The following is a 14,079-nucleotide window of genomic DNA, read 5'->3' on the forward strand; positions in this document are numbered from 1 at the left end:
GAAAGACCATTTAAAGGCAAAAGGTTGCGCACCACTTCTACTATGCAAAAGAAACAAGCAAAGAAGAATGCAGCACGATAAACTTGAGCCAATCATTGTAGGACGACGCCCTTCCTTGCAGAACTGTATAATCCAAATAAAAGCAGTAAATTCAGACATTTGGTGCAAGTCTGACATAAGAAACTCCAACCCAGTTCAAGATCAAAGCTATGGAAATTCAACAAGCGTAACAAAATACGTGTCGATTCATCTACTACCAAAGCCAAAGATCATCTACCACGTGAAGCTCCTTATGGTCCAATTTCATTCAAGATCAAGCCTTAATGGCCCTTGAAGAAATTTCAAACAAAAATTCAAGAACAAGCCTCAATGGCACTTGAAGAAAACTTTCAGCCCAATTCAAGATCAAGCATTAGCGACCCTTGAAGAAATTTCCAGTCCATTTCAAGATCAAGCCTTAAAAGCCCTTGGATCGACATCATTAAGGGACTTCAAAACGCATCTCCTACACGTGACAAGCACATGTATACGGCGCGCCTTGGAGTGGGGGCATTTGTAGACACCAAAATTTTGGTGAAATAAATGTTGACCAATAATTAAAATTTCAACGTTCACATATCACATAAATTTTACACGTATCATGTAACCCAACAAAAAATTGAACAAAATCAGAAAAGTCATCAAATAGGACATGTGTCAACACTTGGCAGAAATGATTTATTTCATCTGAATATTATATTCAAAAGTAGGCCTTGAAAATTTCTATAACTAGAAGCCAATTTCATTCATTTCACTTCACCAATTCACATCACACCAAAACCTTGAAGCTTTGAAACTCTAAAGCTCTCAAGCAAATCCTAAAGGATCAAGAAAGCCCTCTTCATTCTTCATTAAATCCTCCTTCAAGATCAAGCCTCAACGGCCCTTGAAGAACTTCCACCAATTCAAGATCAAGCCCCAACGGCCCTTGAAAAACTTCCACCAATTCAAGATCAAGCCCCGATGGCCCTTGAAGAAAGTGTTCATCATTCATCATCCGTTCATCCTAAGATCAAGCCTTGACGGCCCTTTGGATCAACAACATCAACAAATCCACACATCCATTCTTCAAGGTTAAGCCCAAAAGCCCTTGAAGATCCGTTCATCAACTGTTCATCAAGATTATCCCCGAAAGCCTTGAAGATCCATTCATCTTAAGATCAAGCCCCGACGGCCCTTTGGATCAACAACATCAACAAATCTGCACAACTATTCATCCTTTGACCAAGCCTCGACGGCCCTTTGGATCAACAACCCATCAACAAATCTACACATTACGAAGATAGAATCAGAGGATCAAATTGTAAAAGAGATTGTAGCCCTAAAATCAATACAAAATATTATTTTGTACTTGTGTTCTTGTTTCATTCATCACAGGAATATTCGTGTTTACAATTTCCCTTACCTAGAAGAATCTAATTTCCAATTAAAGAGGGAATCTACATCAAAATAGGAAACAATACTATGTCTCCTAAAGCAAGAAGATCTCTACACCTATTGCCCTCTCTTATGAGTAGCCCAATAGGTGTGGGGACATTTGTAGAGCCAAAAATAACCAAGAAAAATATGGGGGCGACACGTGGATTCTTGGGTGAAAAAGATAAAATTACCCTCAAGGCACATCGGAACTCCCATGTGCAAGAAGTAGACAATAACGGCTCAATCAAGGTCAAAGGTGATCAAAATAGGTATTTATTCAAAACTTATTTCATCAATCCTCATCAAATCCTCCCCATAAGGTAATTCTTATTTATTCTTTTCAAAATAGGATTAATTAGCTAATTAATTGATTAATTAGCTAATTAATTGATTAATTACTCAATTAATTGATTAATTGTCTAATTGATTACAATTACACCCAAAAATCACCATAAGTTGCCAGACCCATTTTCTCCAAATGGGGGCTGGCCCCATCCCTATAAATAGCCACCATTTCTCCCAAAAACCTAAGTCTAATTCTCTTGCTAAATTCTTCAAATTTCTTTAAACAGTTTCTCTCTCAAATTTCTTCGGACAAAGACCCCCCCTCCCCCATTCATCGTGGGTGCGTGAGGCTCTTGACCTTGACATAAGGTGTTAATTGTTTAGCAAGTGCATTTCCGTCCAAGAAGAAGAAGGCGAAAATTTGCATCCACAATAATCATCAACATTTATACCTTCCAATCCAGATTCCTCAATAACTTAACGGGTATCAACGGCACTAATATTTCTGGGATTTATCTTCAGAAATTGACAATGCTAACTATGACCAATGGCTGTTGAAAAAAAAAAAAAAAACTATGACCAATGACTTGCCAAACATGGCATAGGTATTATATAGTCATTGTGAGAATCAAGCGTCTCAATTAGGATATATATATTTTTTTTCCCTTTGACCGCTATGAACTTAATTTTTTCAGTTCCCTAGGCTTTTTTCCTGTGACAAACTTTCTATGGCACAGTTATTGTGTGTGTTTAAATAAATCTTTACCAATCTATGTTGAACGGGTCAATTTGTACTTTCAATTCTTCCCCGAAGAATTTCTTGCCATACAAGCGAACACAAGAAATTGCGAATGGTTTTCAATCTAATCATTGTATGTTTGTTTTTTTTTTTTTTTTGCAATCTGCACTCAAAACAAATTCTGCTCACAAATTGAGTTTGGATCCTCTGTTTACGTCAAATGGTGTGTTTGGAATAAAACTATTTTTCTTGGGACTTTTTATTAGAAATAGAACAAAAAAACATAAAGTACAGAAATCCATGAATTAAAAATGTTTGCGGATATAGTCAACCATGCCTATATTATATATATATATATATATATATATATATATACATATATATATATATATTAAAATTTGCTAAAGCAGACAAGGATTCTCGTCGCTCTTTTTTCCCCTCTTCTTCTCTTCCCTTCTATTTAAATGCGCAAGATATCATCTTTGTAGAGAGAGAAGAAAAAAAAATCTAGAAGAGGAGGGAATGGAAAAAGAGAGGGAGAGAATCCCATCCTATTGGTGCAAAATAGCCTATGGCCGGCCTGCTTGCTAGACTTGGCAAGCATCTAGAAGAAATTGTTTGAAACTATAAAAAAAAAAAACTCAAACATTTGACATGGTCTATTAAGGGATGGAACTTGGTGTAGAACCTTGATGATGCTAGTTTGATGTTGAAATGAAAAATATAGGTCGAACATTTGTTTAAGTTGCAGGACGTTTCAGATAAAACCTTATTCCGCTTTTCCACCTAGCGTAATTAAATTAACTATGGAAAAAAACATGGACTGAAAATGGTTTGGGGATGAGGTGGTGGACTCACTTTATGCCGCCAATAGTTTCTTAGTTGTGCAATTAGTATGTAGGAATCATGTGAAAAAGGCGAACTCCCTAGATTGTCTAACTTTTGAAGCGAAACTTCTGACAAATATAATTACGTGCGGAAATTACTAGATGGCTTAATCGTAGACGACCACTGTCTCGCACCAGCTGATTTCCATTTTTGTTTTGGAATAATTATGGCATCTTTACTTAACAGGAAAAAAGAGAAATAAGGAACCGGGTAACTTAAAAATAGGACAGTAAGAAAGGAAAATCGAATTAAACTAGTTTCCTTGTTAGTTTTGTTCAACACAACAGTTGTTGGTATGAGAAACACTCAAATCAAACTATATAAAACATTGCAATCACAATCGGACGCAATTATTATAATTAACGAGTAAACCAAATTTTGGGCACAGCCTTCCCTGGCTATAGCTATGGAGAATATAGCATTGTGGAACCAAACCACTTTTCATAAGTGGCATGAAAATGATGGAGAAAAAAACATATTTGGCATCCAGCTGGTTACATCTAGCCTTCTCCCTTTTCCCCACACGCTGATTACCAACTACAATTCTTCATATTATCAAATATTGACTATTGAGAATGAAGAACCTTCCAGCACGCGCATGCAGTTTCAATGCTCCATAAATACCACAACTGAGATCACCCTTTTCCAATCAACTCTAAGACCAAGTACTTTGAGAAATGGCTGCTTTTTTATCTTCTTCCACTTATATTCTGCTATTTTCCCTCATGGTTACCTCTTTGATGGTTGCTTCTGCTGGAAACTTCTACCAGGATATTCAGGTTACATGGGGTGATGGCCGCGGTAAGATACTAAACAACGGCGAGCTTCTTACTCTCTCACTTGACAAGTCCTCTGGCTCTGGCTTCCAATCCACAAATCAATATCTTTTTGGAAAAATTGATATGCAAATTAAGTTTGTTCCTGGTAACTCTGCAGGCACTGTCACTACCTATTACGTAAGTTACAATTTTCCGTCTTGTTAATTTTCATATAGTTCTTAGTTCTTTTTTTTTTTTTTTTTTTTTTTGGCTATCACATATTTGTTAGTTCCCCTACATATTGATAAACTAATTTATAGGCCCATGCATATGTCCCGTCAATATCACCGATCGTGTCCTAATTTAATCACTTATTCCTAGTTGGAGTTTTATCACAAAAGACCTAGATGATATTAAGAGTGAAATATTCCCTATATAAGTTGTATTATATTTTGTCATTTGCCCGATATGGGACTCTATTCTCCACACATATTAGCTTATGTCGCTCAAGAGTTAGATTTCTAGGCTAAATCAAATTACTAATGCATGCACGAACCACAACTTTTGTGTATGCTGCAGTTGCGCTCAGAAGGGTCTTCGTGGGATGAGATAGACTTTGAATTCTTGGGGAATCTTAGTGGCGACCCTTATATTGTTCATACCAATATATTCAGCCAAGGCAAAGGCAACAAAGAGCAGCAATTCTACCTCTGGTTCGACCCAACTGCTGATTTTCACACCTACTCTATCCTTTGGAATGCCCAACATATTGTGTAAGTGCTGAACCACACACACTCATGCTTATTTCTCTTTTTATTTGACTGAATAATCCGTCAAAAAAAAAAAAAAAAAAATTCTGTTAACGGTCTAACATGTGATGTTATCGAGCAATAAATTTGAAACTGGCATATGTAATATCGATTCCCCACTCCAATATATACGTTGTGCACTTGCACTTCTCATTATTTTTTGAGTCGTCGCAATGCAAACGCTAAAGACGAAAATGCAATAAGGCCTTCCTAATTTGGTACCAGGATATAATATTTTTTTTAATAAAATAGTGAGATCAGAAAATTTCCTATCCAATCTACCAAGCATCCTCACAACAGGAAAAATTGACGCGCTTGTTTTTTTGTTTTCATGTTCTTGTTTTTATTTCCTGACTTACTGAAAATTTTCTCTGGTCTCTATCTTGCAGCCTTTATGTTGATGGCACACCCATTAGAGAGTTCAAGAACTTGGAGTCAATTGGTGTTCCATACCCAAAGAAACAGTCCATGAGGATATATTCAAGCCTCTGGAACGCTGATGACTGGGCCACTAGAGGAGGTCTGGTCAAGACAGATTGGTCCCAAGCTCCCTTTACTGCTTCATACAGGAATTTCAATGCTGATAATGCTTGCATTTGGCGGTCTTCGGGTTCTACTTCTTGCAGTTCAAATTCAAACTCAACGAGCTCAGTCTTGCTCTCACAACAATTGGACTCCACAAGCCAAGAGAGGCTTCAATGGGTGCAAAAGAATTACATGGTTTATAATTACTGCGCAGACACAAAGCGATTCCCGCAAGGCCTCCCTCTAGAATGCACTGCCAGCAACACATCTTAAACCTTCATCAGCTAAATCGTGTAAATTATAAGTTTTGACTCATTCAATTCATTTAGGTCCTTTTGTTAATCATTTTGTTTGTCGTTCTACTTTTCACTCTTTATGCTTGAAATATGGGAGACAAAATATGTTATTAACCCAATTTGGGCCTCACTAAGCAAGTTAACAAATAAGCCCTTAATTAGTGTTTATACAATAATTTGGGCCTCAATAAAACTACATGAAAACATGACACAAGGGAGACTTGACCGTCACCTATAAAACAGCATCCACAGCCTCTTTTTTCTTTTTTTGGATCCATCCTGATTCGCCCTAGGATTCTCTATCTATTCTCTCTTTTAGGCTCGCATAACTCGGGCACAATGAGATCGATTGGTTTGGAACTCTCGCTTTCGTCCTTATAATTCTCTGTACTGTGGCAATATATATATATATATATATATATATATATGTTAAGAGACCATAACTGATGATCTCTTTCAAGAAGGAGGTTTTGCAATAGCATTTATGTGTTCTATTTGTTGCGAAGGTATGGAAACTGCTTCACATATTTTATTTGAGTGCTCTTTGGCACATTAAATTTGGTCTACTGTTTTTAGTAACGAAGCCATGAACTGACGAGCGACAAGGCCGGGTGGGAGGGGGTGTGAGGGCCAAAGGTTCAACTTTTATCATCATTTTAAATATACTGAACTGCTTAGAAAAATGTTAAAAAATAGACAAGAGTTATCAACAAAGAGTTTCACAGATAGTCCGAAATTTGTTAGCTGGTTATCATTATTATTTCTTACTTTCACAAAATAAGTAGTTTGATTTGTTATCAAATTTAACAAGAGCAGCTCAAGTTCTGAAGGTGCAAAAATTGAACACGAAATCACAAGCATAAGTATCGCTTCTAACGCAACTTTCACATTGTTCGACACAAAATCTCGGTGCACAACATTACACTTAGTAACTAAACAATATAAAACCTATCTATAGACCATACTACACATCAAAAGATATTCACAACCGAAAAATTTTGAAACCAAAAGAAAATCTAATATCATTAAATATTTTAAATCTAAAATTCAACAATTTTAATCATTTCAGAAGCAATCTCAAAACACGTATATAATCTAAAGACGACAAATTTAGCCAAAGTTATACAATAAATAGTTACAATAATTTGGTACAAGTTTTATAAAAGAATAAAAGTTTTATAAAAGAATAAAAGAATAAAGGGGAATTTTATTTGAACCCATACAACCTTTTTCTACACCCAACTTACTCTTTATACCCATATTACTTTTAATTAAACTATCAATATCTCTTTAAACCCAAATTTATTACCTAAACTATCATCACAAACTAATTTAATATAGAAATTTATCTTGGCTTATTATATTAACACCCCATAAATTGTTGAATAAACCACACATGCTTAATACACCCTACATTTGCTTTTTCACTTAAAAAATTATCTTAATACACCTCACATACTTTTCCATAATACCCCTACACCCCACATTCTCAATATGCACCTTATATTTTGTGCATACATCCACATTTTCTATACACCCCACATTTCTCAAATCTTATAACACTCATTTTTAATTTTCAGAGACTAAATCTAACCATTTGTATGTTTAGTTTGCTGAGTTTTCCAAATGATTTCAAAATGATGATTTGAAATCATCTTAGTATAGTTTGCATCGACAGATGTCTACCTTCTTTAAGTAGGGTATCAGTAATGGCTTATCAATAAGTTTAACTTCATGGTCTGTAATTTTTGTTTTGACTTTCACGAACTTCATTTCTGCAGTGTGGGAATTTTATTTTGATTATTACGTGGCTGGTTTTAAGATGTATACTCTTGGAAATATTTGAAATATTTGAAGTTGCACTTCCAAACGAATTTGAGATATTCGAAGCTGCATCTTTACATTGATGGATATAAATGGAGGTACAAGTACAAATGGTTAGTTGTGCCATTACACAATTTGATAGTTGAGAAGATAAATAATCCGCTAAAAGTGATTTGGAGTGTATTTAAAAAATTTTAATTTTTTTTAAAAACCTAATAAAGTCAAAATTGTCATTGCAGAGTGAGGTAAATAAGTCATTTAAAATTAAATTTTAATGTGGGATGTATTCAACATTTTGTGGGGTGCTAATATAAAAAGCCTTTATCTTTACACCCATCTAAAATATAAAAACTCAAAATTGATCTCTCTCACATATTTGTCTCACTTAATCCCTTGTATACTGATTTTGCTTAATCTCACATATGTTTTCTGGGTGACAACATGGGCAAGAAACGGTGCTCTTTAAGTTCATACTTTTCAATATTGCAATTATGATTATTACTATTAATCATAGGAGAAGGTCCTTGGGGGTACGGTTGTGTGTTTCGGAGATCATTAATCGGTTTCTGGCCTTCCACGTCCCTCAGATCGTTGGTAATCTCAATCATGCTTCTTGTTCTCCTAAACAGAGAGCGTGGACACTTCCCTAACAACATTTCTTAAATTATGTAATTTCTTCTAAATGTTTCTTCGGTATGTGTTTTAATTAATCCTTTATTTGCTAATTTTTCTTAATCTCATATAGATAATTAAAAAATAATAATCTTATGTATGTTTTCACTAGTAAGAATCCTTTGAAAAAAAGAAAAAAATTGACATCAAACCAAAAAAAAAGAAAAAAAAACTTGAATAAATCGATCATATTTAGTTGGAGGACTCAAAACTTCAAAATCATCATCCATCGGCAAAAAGCTTGTTTTTTTAGAGAAGACATCTTAGGGTAGCTATGATAAATATTATGTGATGGTAGGATTTGATGTCATGTTTAGGTTTAATTATTGGTTGTGTTATTATTAATTTTATCTTGTACTTAATGATAATTATAGCATAAGATAATAAAAGACAATTCATAATTAAAATTTAAATTAAGTGTAGAAAGAATTTACATGATCCAAATAGAATTTCCTAAAAATAAATAGTTAATAAAACATTACAAAAAATGAATAAAAAACAAAAAGTTAGAAATTGGTTAAGAGAAAAAATAAATAAAAGAATATAAATTTGGGAAACGAAAAGATTGTACGGACCATCTTAAAAGAAAAAATTGGGATACAAGATATGTTCAACACAAAATCAGTCTAATTAAAATGATCCAAATTTTTTATTTTGACCCTGACAGCAAAACCGCATGCCGTCCCTCTCTCCTCCTAAATCTGCTGCATTTCCTCCAAAAAAAAAAAAAAAAACGAAAGTTGGTTTCTGAGTTTCCCTAGATCCAATTTCTGGATTTTCATGATTTCTGTGTGATCTGAGCTCGATTCATTGATACAGCCCTTCCCTTCTTGCAGTGAAGATGAGAAGAACGGATTCATCAACCTCGTCTTTCGCTACGGCAGGTAAACTGAATGGAATCGAAATTTTTTGTTTTTTTTATATATTTTCTGTTTGGTCGATGAGAAAATGATGAAAAAGTTGGTACTGAAATCTGTGTGAATTTGTGTATCTTGATTGGCTCTTTGATGGAATTTGATAAGAAGATGGGAACGTCCCTAAAGCTTCTTCTCCCCACGGATGCCAAATTGCTAATCCACCTGGTAAACGCAGTCAAGTTTCAATCTTTTAGCTCGCAAAGCAATCCAAACAACAAAGAACAGAGAACCCAGTTCGGAAATTCAGACTTACAGGGTTGTGGGCGTGATGCAGAAGGTAGGGGCTGGGTTGCTCGAAGTGTGCTCGACCATGGCGAGGAGCTTGGAGGCGGGAGATGGGTCGGCGGAGAATCAGTGAGGAAAGGGAGTGGCGCGAGATTGGGGTGGTGGTGATGGAGGAGAGAAGAGTTGTGTTGGTTGGATTAGAGATGAAGTTGCGCAGAGAGAAGCGTTTGAGCATAGAATTGTGGAGAAGCAGTGAGGAGTTAGAGAGAGAAGATAAGAATGCAGAAGTCGGTGCCATGTGTGGATAGGGGGGAAATTTTTTAATGTGACGGGAACAAAAGTGGTATATCATATATTTTTATGTGAGTGGTAAGAAATTTTATTTTTAAAGATATTAATATCTTAACTCTCATATCACACAATTTATACAGTAACACATATAAACAAGCGTTTGAGAGGTTCACTAAACCATTGTGCATTCTACTTAAAAATTACAATGGTGCAAATTTGTTATTTGGTGAAAATTTTTCTTGTAATTACATCAAAAGATATTTGAGCCTGTGAGCAACGAAACTAAACAACCCCTAGTTTAGCTTGCAAAAGTGAATCAAGAAATAGACAATGAAATCCCTTGTCTATTTTCTAATTCTAGACATGGGGACTAGTACAAACGTCCCATGTAGTGTCCTTTCAAAAATTATTTTCTCTTCATCCACAATTTTATTTACATAAAATAAGTATAGAAATTATTCTTACTCTTGACTTTCGTGTATTTGTGCATACATTTATACACATAATGGACCTCTAATCTAATACACGAAATCATATCAAGCAAGGGGGCATTGATATGAAAATTGAACCAGAATAACCCACATTATTTCTAAAATTATAGCAAAATTACACACTAATTTTGAAATCTAAATCAAAATAACTCACATTATTTCTAGAAGAAACAAAATAAATACTATTTCTAGAACTACAACACAATATCCATACTATCTATGAAACTAAACCAAAATAACTCACATTATTCCTGAACTACTGTAAAAGAACCCACGCTATTTTTGGAATTATAACAAAATAACTGACTCTATTTTTGAAACTGAACCAAGATAACTCGCACTTTTCTGGAAATGAACAAAATAAACATTATTTCTGGAACTATTGTAAAATAACTCACACTATTTCTGGAGCTACAGCAAAACAACCACACCATTTTTGAAACTGAACCAAAATAACGTATACTATTTCTGGAACTAACTCACACTATTTTTAAAACTATGGCAAAATATCCAAAACTATTTATGAAACTGAACCAAAATAACCAAGACTATTTTTGGAACTACAATACTGTTAGTACCAGTGTTTAGTTTAAGAAATAGTCACTATTCAGTTCTACAAATAGTCATTTTTTAGTTATATAAATAGTGGTAGTGCCAGTGCTCAATTCTAAAAATAGTGATAGTGTTCAATTTTAGAAATAATGTTGAGATTGAAGATTTTACATTGTGGAGACATTCCATGTGTTTATAATGGTATCAAATTGGTATCAAAGATCTCTGCATGCAGGAATCCAGAAATATATAATATGATAATGATCCTTATAATTAACAATGTTTGACCATAATTAATCATACATATAAAAGAGTTTCCTAAGTTGATGGCACCATGGCACACAGAGTATGATTAATAATTGTTCTTATTTCTTGATTATTCTATTGAACTTTCAAAGATGAAGAAGGTTCAAAATGCATTATAAGAGAGTAATTGTTGTGAGAATTGAAGAAATGCAAAGATTACGCAGAAAATAATGCAGAGAGAATTAGAGAGAGCTTGAGAGTTTTTGTGAATTGTTCTTTCTTCACTAACAAGTAATTGTTTTACAAAGAGTTTTGTATACTAATCCATTACAAAGCTTGCTAGTTAAGCTAATACAATGTGCAAACACCATATTACAACAAACTACAATCCTAACAACCTTTATAACAACCATCTTCATCTAATGACACATGACACAATCTTAACCATTGTATTCTTTTCACTTAGATCATCACTTGGATAACTAGCTTTTACATTCTTACATCCCCTTCAAGCTCATGCTTCATAGAACTGACCATGAGATTGCTCCAATGTTGATAAAATAGTGACGATGATAGCCCTTTGGTTAGAATGATTGCGAATTGCTATGCAGAGGACGCATGTTGAACATGAAGATCACCTCTTGTGACTCTTCCTCAAACAAAATGGTAGTCAATTTCGATGTGCTTTGACTTGGTATGAAATACTGGATTTGTAGACAGTGCTATGGCCGAGATGTTGTCACAATATAGTATAATAGATGTGAGAAGTGGAAGATGCAAATCACAGAAAAGCTGTCTTATCGAAGCAAGTTCAATTGTTGTGAAAGCCAATGCTCGATACTCATCTTCAGTAGATGAGCATGACACTGTATGTTGTTTCTTTAAGGCCCAAGATATGGGATTGGATCCTAAAAACACAACAAAACCATAAGTAGAACGTCTGTCATTGGGATATCTTGCCTAATCTGCATCACTGTAATATAGCAAGCATGGTGTAGGACAAGGTTTACAATCATGCAGATCAACCTTGTTTATCAATTCTGATATATACTTGAATTGAGACACAAATAGCCCGTCTGATGTATAACTAATTTGTAAACCCAAAAAATAGTTCAATTAACCAAAGTCTTTCATATCAAATTCTGCAGTAAGATCTTTAATGACTATTGATATAAGATGGCTACCTTTTAAAATCACATCATCTACATACAATAACAATATCACAGTACCAAGTGATGAATGCTTGACAATTAAAGATGGGTCAACTTGTGAACTTTCAAACCTCAAACCAGGTAAGAAACTTGAAAATCATTCATTCCATGCTTTGATAGCATGTTTAAGTCCATAGAAAGACTTTTGTAACTTGCACACAAAGTTGGATGGACATTGGTCAATGACAAAACCTGGTGGCTGTTCCATGTAAACTTCTTTAAGAACACTATGCAGAAAGGCATTTTTGACATCCAATTTCCTAAGAGGCCATCTGAGCAGCCAATGCAAGAACAAGTCTAACGGTTGTTGATTTAACTACTGGACTAAAAGTTTTACCATAGTTAATTCCTTCCTCTTGATTGTATCCCTTTGCCACTAATCTGGCCTTATACCTTGCTATGGAACCATTTGCGTTCTTTTTTATCCTGTAGGCCCATTTACAACCTAATAGATTCTTATTTTGTAGCAATGGAACAAGAGATCATGTCTGTTAAGAATGCAAAGCATCTATTTCTTCTTGCATTGCAGATTTCCATTTTGGAACTTTATTAGCTGCCTTGAATGTATTTGGTTCCAATGTAGGTGAAACTGAATCAATAGTTGCAGATAAAGCTTTCTTCTTGATAATTCCATTTTTTGCTCTTATTTGCATTGGATGCAAATTCATTGATATATAAAGAACAACAGTGAATTGGTCATGTTGTAAATTAGGATCCACATGGATAGGTAACTGTGTAGAGGAATTGATCTCTATCGTTAAGCTTAGATAGTGGGGAATGATCATGTTATGTATAGGTTTTGAATAGAATCTGAGGCTATGGATGCATTTGTTTGCAAGGAATCTGAGGCACTAGATGATAATGCAGACAAAGAATATGAGGCTTTAGATGAGTTGTTCTCTATAGAATTTGAAGATAATGATAATGATGAATGTTCATGACATGAGGGTGACAATGTTTGAGTTTGAAATGAAATGCTTGGTAATGCAATGACATGTGTTTGTATTGGTGGGTGCACAGGTGAATTTTGTAATTTTGAAACCAGTGTGATATGGAAACTGTTTCATCAAAATGAACATGCCTACACAGATAAGTTTTGTTTGTTTCAGGATTAAAACAAATGAATCATTTGTAATGACCTGCATATCCCAAAAATATGCACATCTTGGTTTTGGTTGAAACTTATCTGTGTTATATAGTTTAAGTAATGGAAAACAAGCATATCCAAAAATTTTAAGGTGATTTATACCATGACCTTGACCATATAACAACAAATAGGGAGATTTCATTTTTAAAGTAGCACAAGGCATTTGATTGATTAAATAACTTGCAGTAGCACAAGCATAAAACCAGAATTTGGAAGGAAGATGTGCAGTTTGTAGTAAAGTGATACTAGTCTCAATAATGTGTTTGTGTTTTCTTTCTGCAAGTCTATTCTGTTCTGGGGTGTATGGACTAGAAATCTTGTGTATGATTCCATTATCAAGAAGATAGCTTTTAAACTTGTTGCTTATATATTCACCACCCCCATCACTTTGAAAAACTTTCATTTTTGCAAAGAATTGAGTACATAGATATGCATCGAACTGAACAAATATTGGAAACACTTCTGTTTTATTATGTAATAGAAAAATTCATGTATATCGAGTACACTCATCTATGAAACTTAAAATTCATGTATATCGAGTACATTCATCTATGAAACTTACATAGTACCAAAAACCTTCAATAGTTAGCAAAGGGGAAGGTTCCTATACATCGTTGTGAATGACCTTTAGAGGTTGTACAGACTTATTTGAAGAATATAAGAAAGGTAGTTTGGTAATTTTTCCTTTTAAACAAGGTGTACAAATGTTTGCAGTAGTATCTTGTGATTCAAGAATTTGATTATT

The 14,079-nt window shown here is 34.4% G+C and overlaps 1 protein-coding gene and 1 long non-coding RNA gene across 2 annotated transcripts; both read left to right on the top strand.

Moving 5' to 3' along the window:
* The first annotated feature begins 3,898 nt into the window (after nucleotides 1-3,898).
* LOC137737771 (xyloglucan endotransglucosylase/hydrolase protein 24) lies at nucleotides 3,899-5,807 on the top strand. Its single transcript, XM_068477324.2, has 3 exons — nucleotides 3,899-4,326; nucleotides 4,708-4,901; nucleotides 5,327-5,807. Exons 1-3 carry the CDS (start codon nucleotides 4,048-4,050, stop codon nucleotides 5,733-5,735), a joined length of 882 nt encoding a protein of 293 aa, XP_068333425.2. The 5' UTR covers nucleotides 3,899-4,047; the 3' UTR covers nucleotides 5,736-5,807.
* A 3,194-nt stretch (nucleotides 5,808-9,001) lies between these two features.
* LOC148691771 (uncharacterized) lies at nucleotides 9,002-9,843 on the top strand. Its single transcript, XR_015955290.1, has 2 exons — nucleotides 9,002-9,138; nucleotides 9,277-9,843. It is a non-coding gene; the product is annotated as an uncharacterized LOC148691771 (long non-coding RNA).
* Nucleotides 9,844-14,079: the final 4,236 nt, after the last annotated feature.

Source organism: Pyrus communis, chromosome 13 (genome assembly GCF_041283825.1).
Source record: "Pyrus communis isolate YQ-2024b chromosome 13, ASM4128382v1, whole genome shotgun sequence".
Classification (NCBI taxonomy): domain Eukaryota; kingdom Viridiplantae; phylum Streptophyta; class Magnoliopsida; order Rosales; family Rosaceae; genus Pyrus; species Pyrus communis.

Excerpts from the sequence above, each read along its gene's own strand:
- LOC137737771 (XM_068477324.2), top strand. The coding sequence starts at position 4,048 with ATGGCTGCTTTTTTATCTTCTTCCACTTATATTCTGCTATTTTCCCTC. Across the intron at positions 4,327-4,707 it reads GCACTGTCACTACCTATTAC|TTGCGCTCAGAAGGGTCTTC; the intron begins GTAAGTTACAAT and ends TGTATGCTGCAG. Across the intron at positions 4,902-5,326 it reads TGGAATGCCCAACATATTGT|CCTTTATGTTGATGGCACAC; the intron begins GTAAGTGCTGAA and ends TCTATCTTGCAG.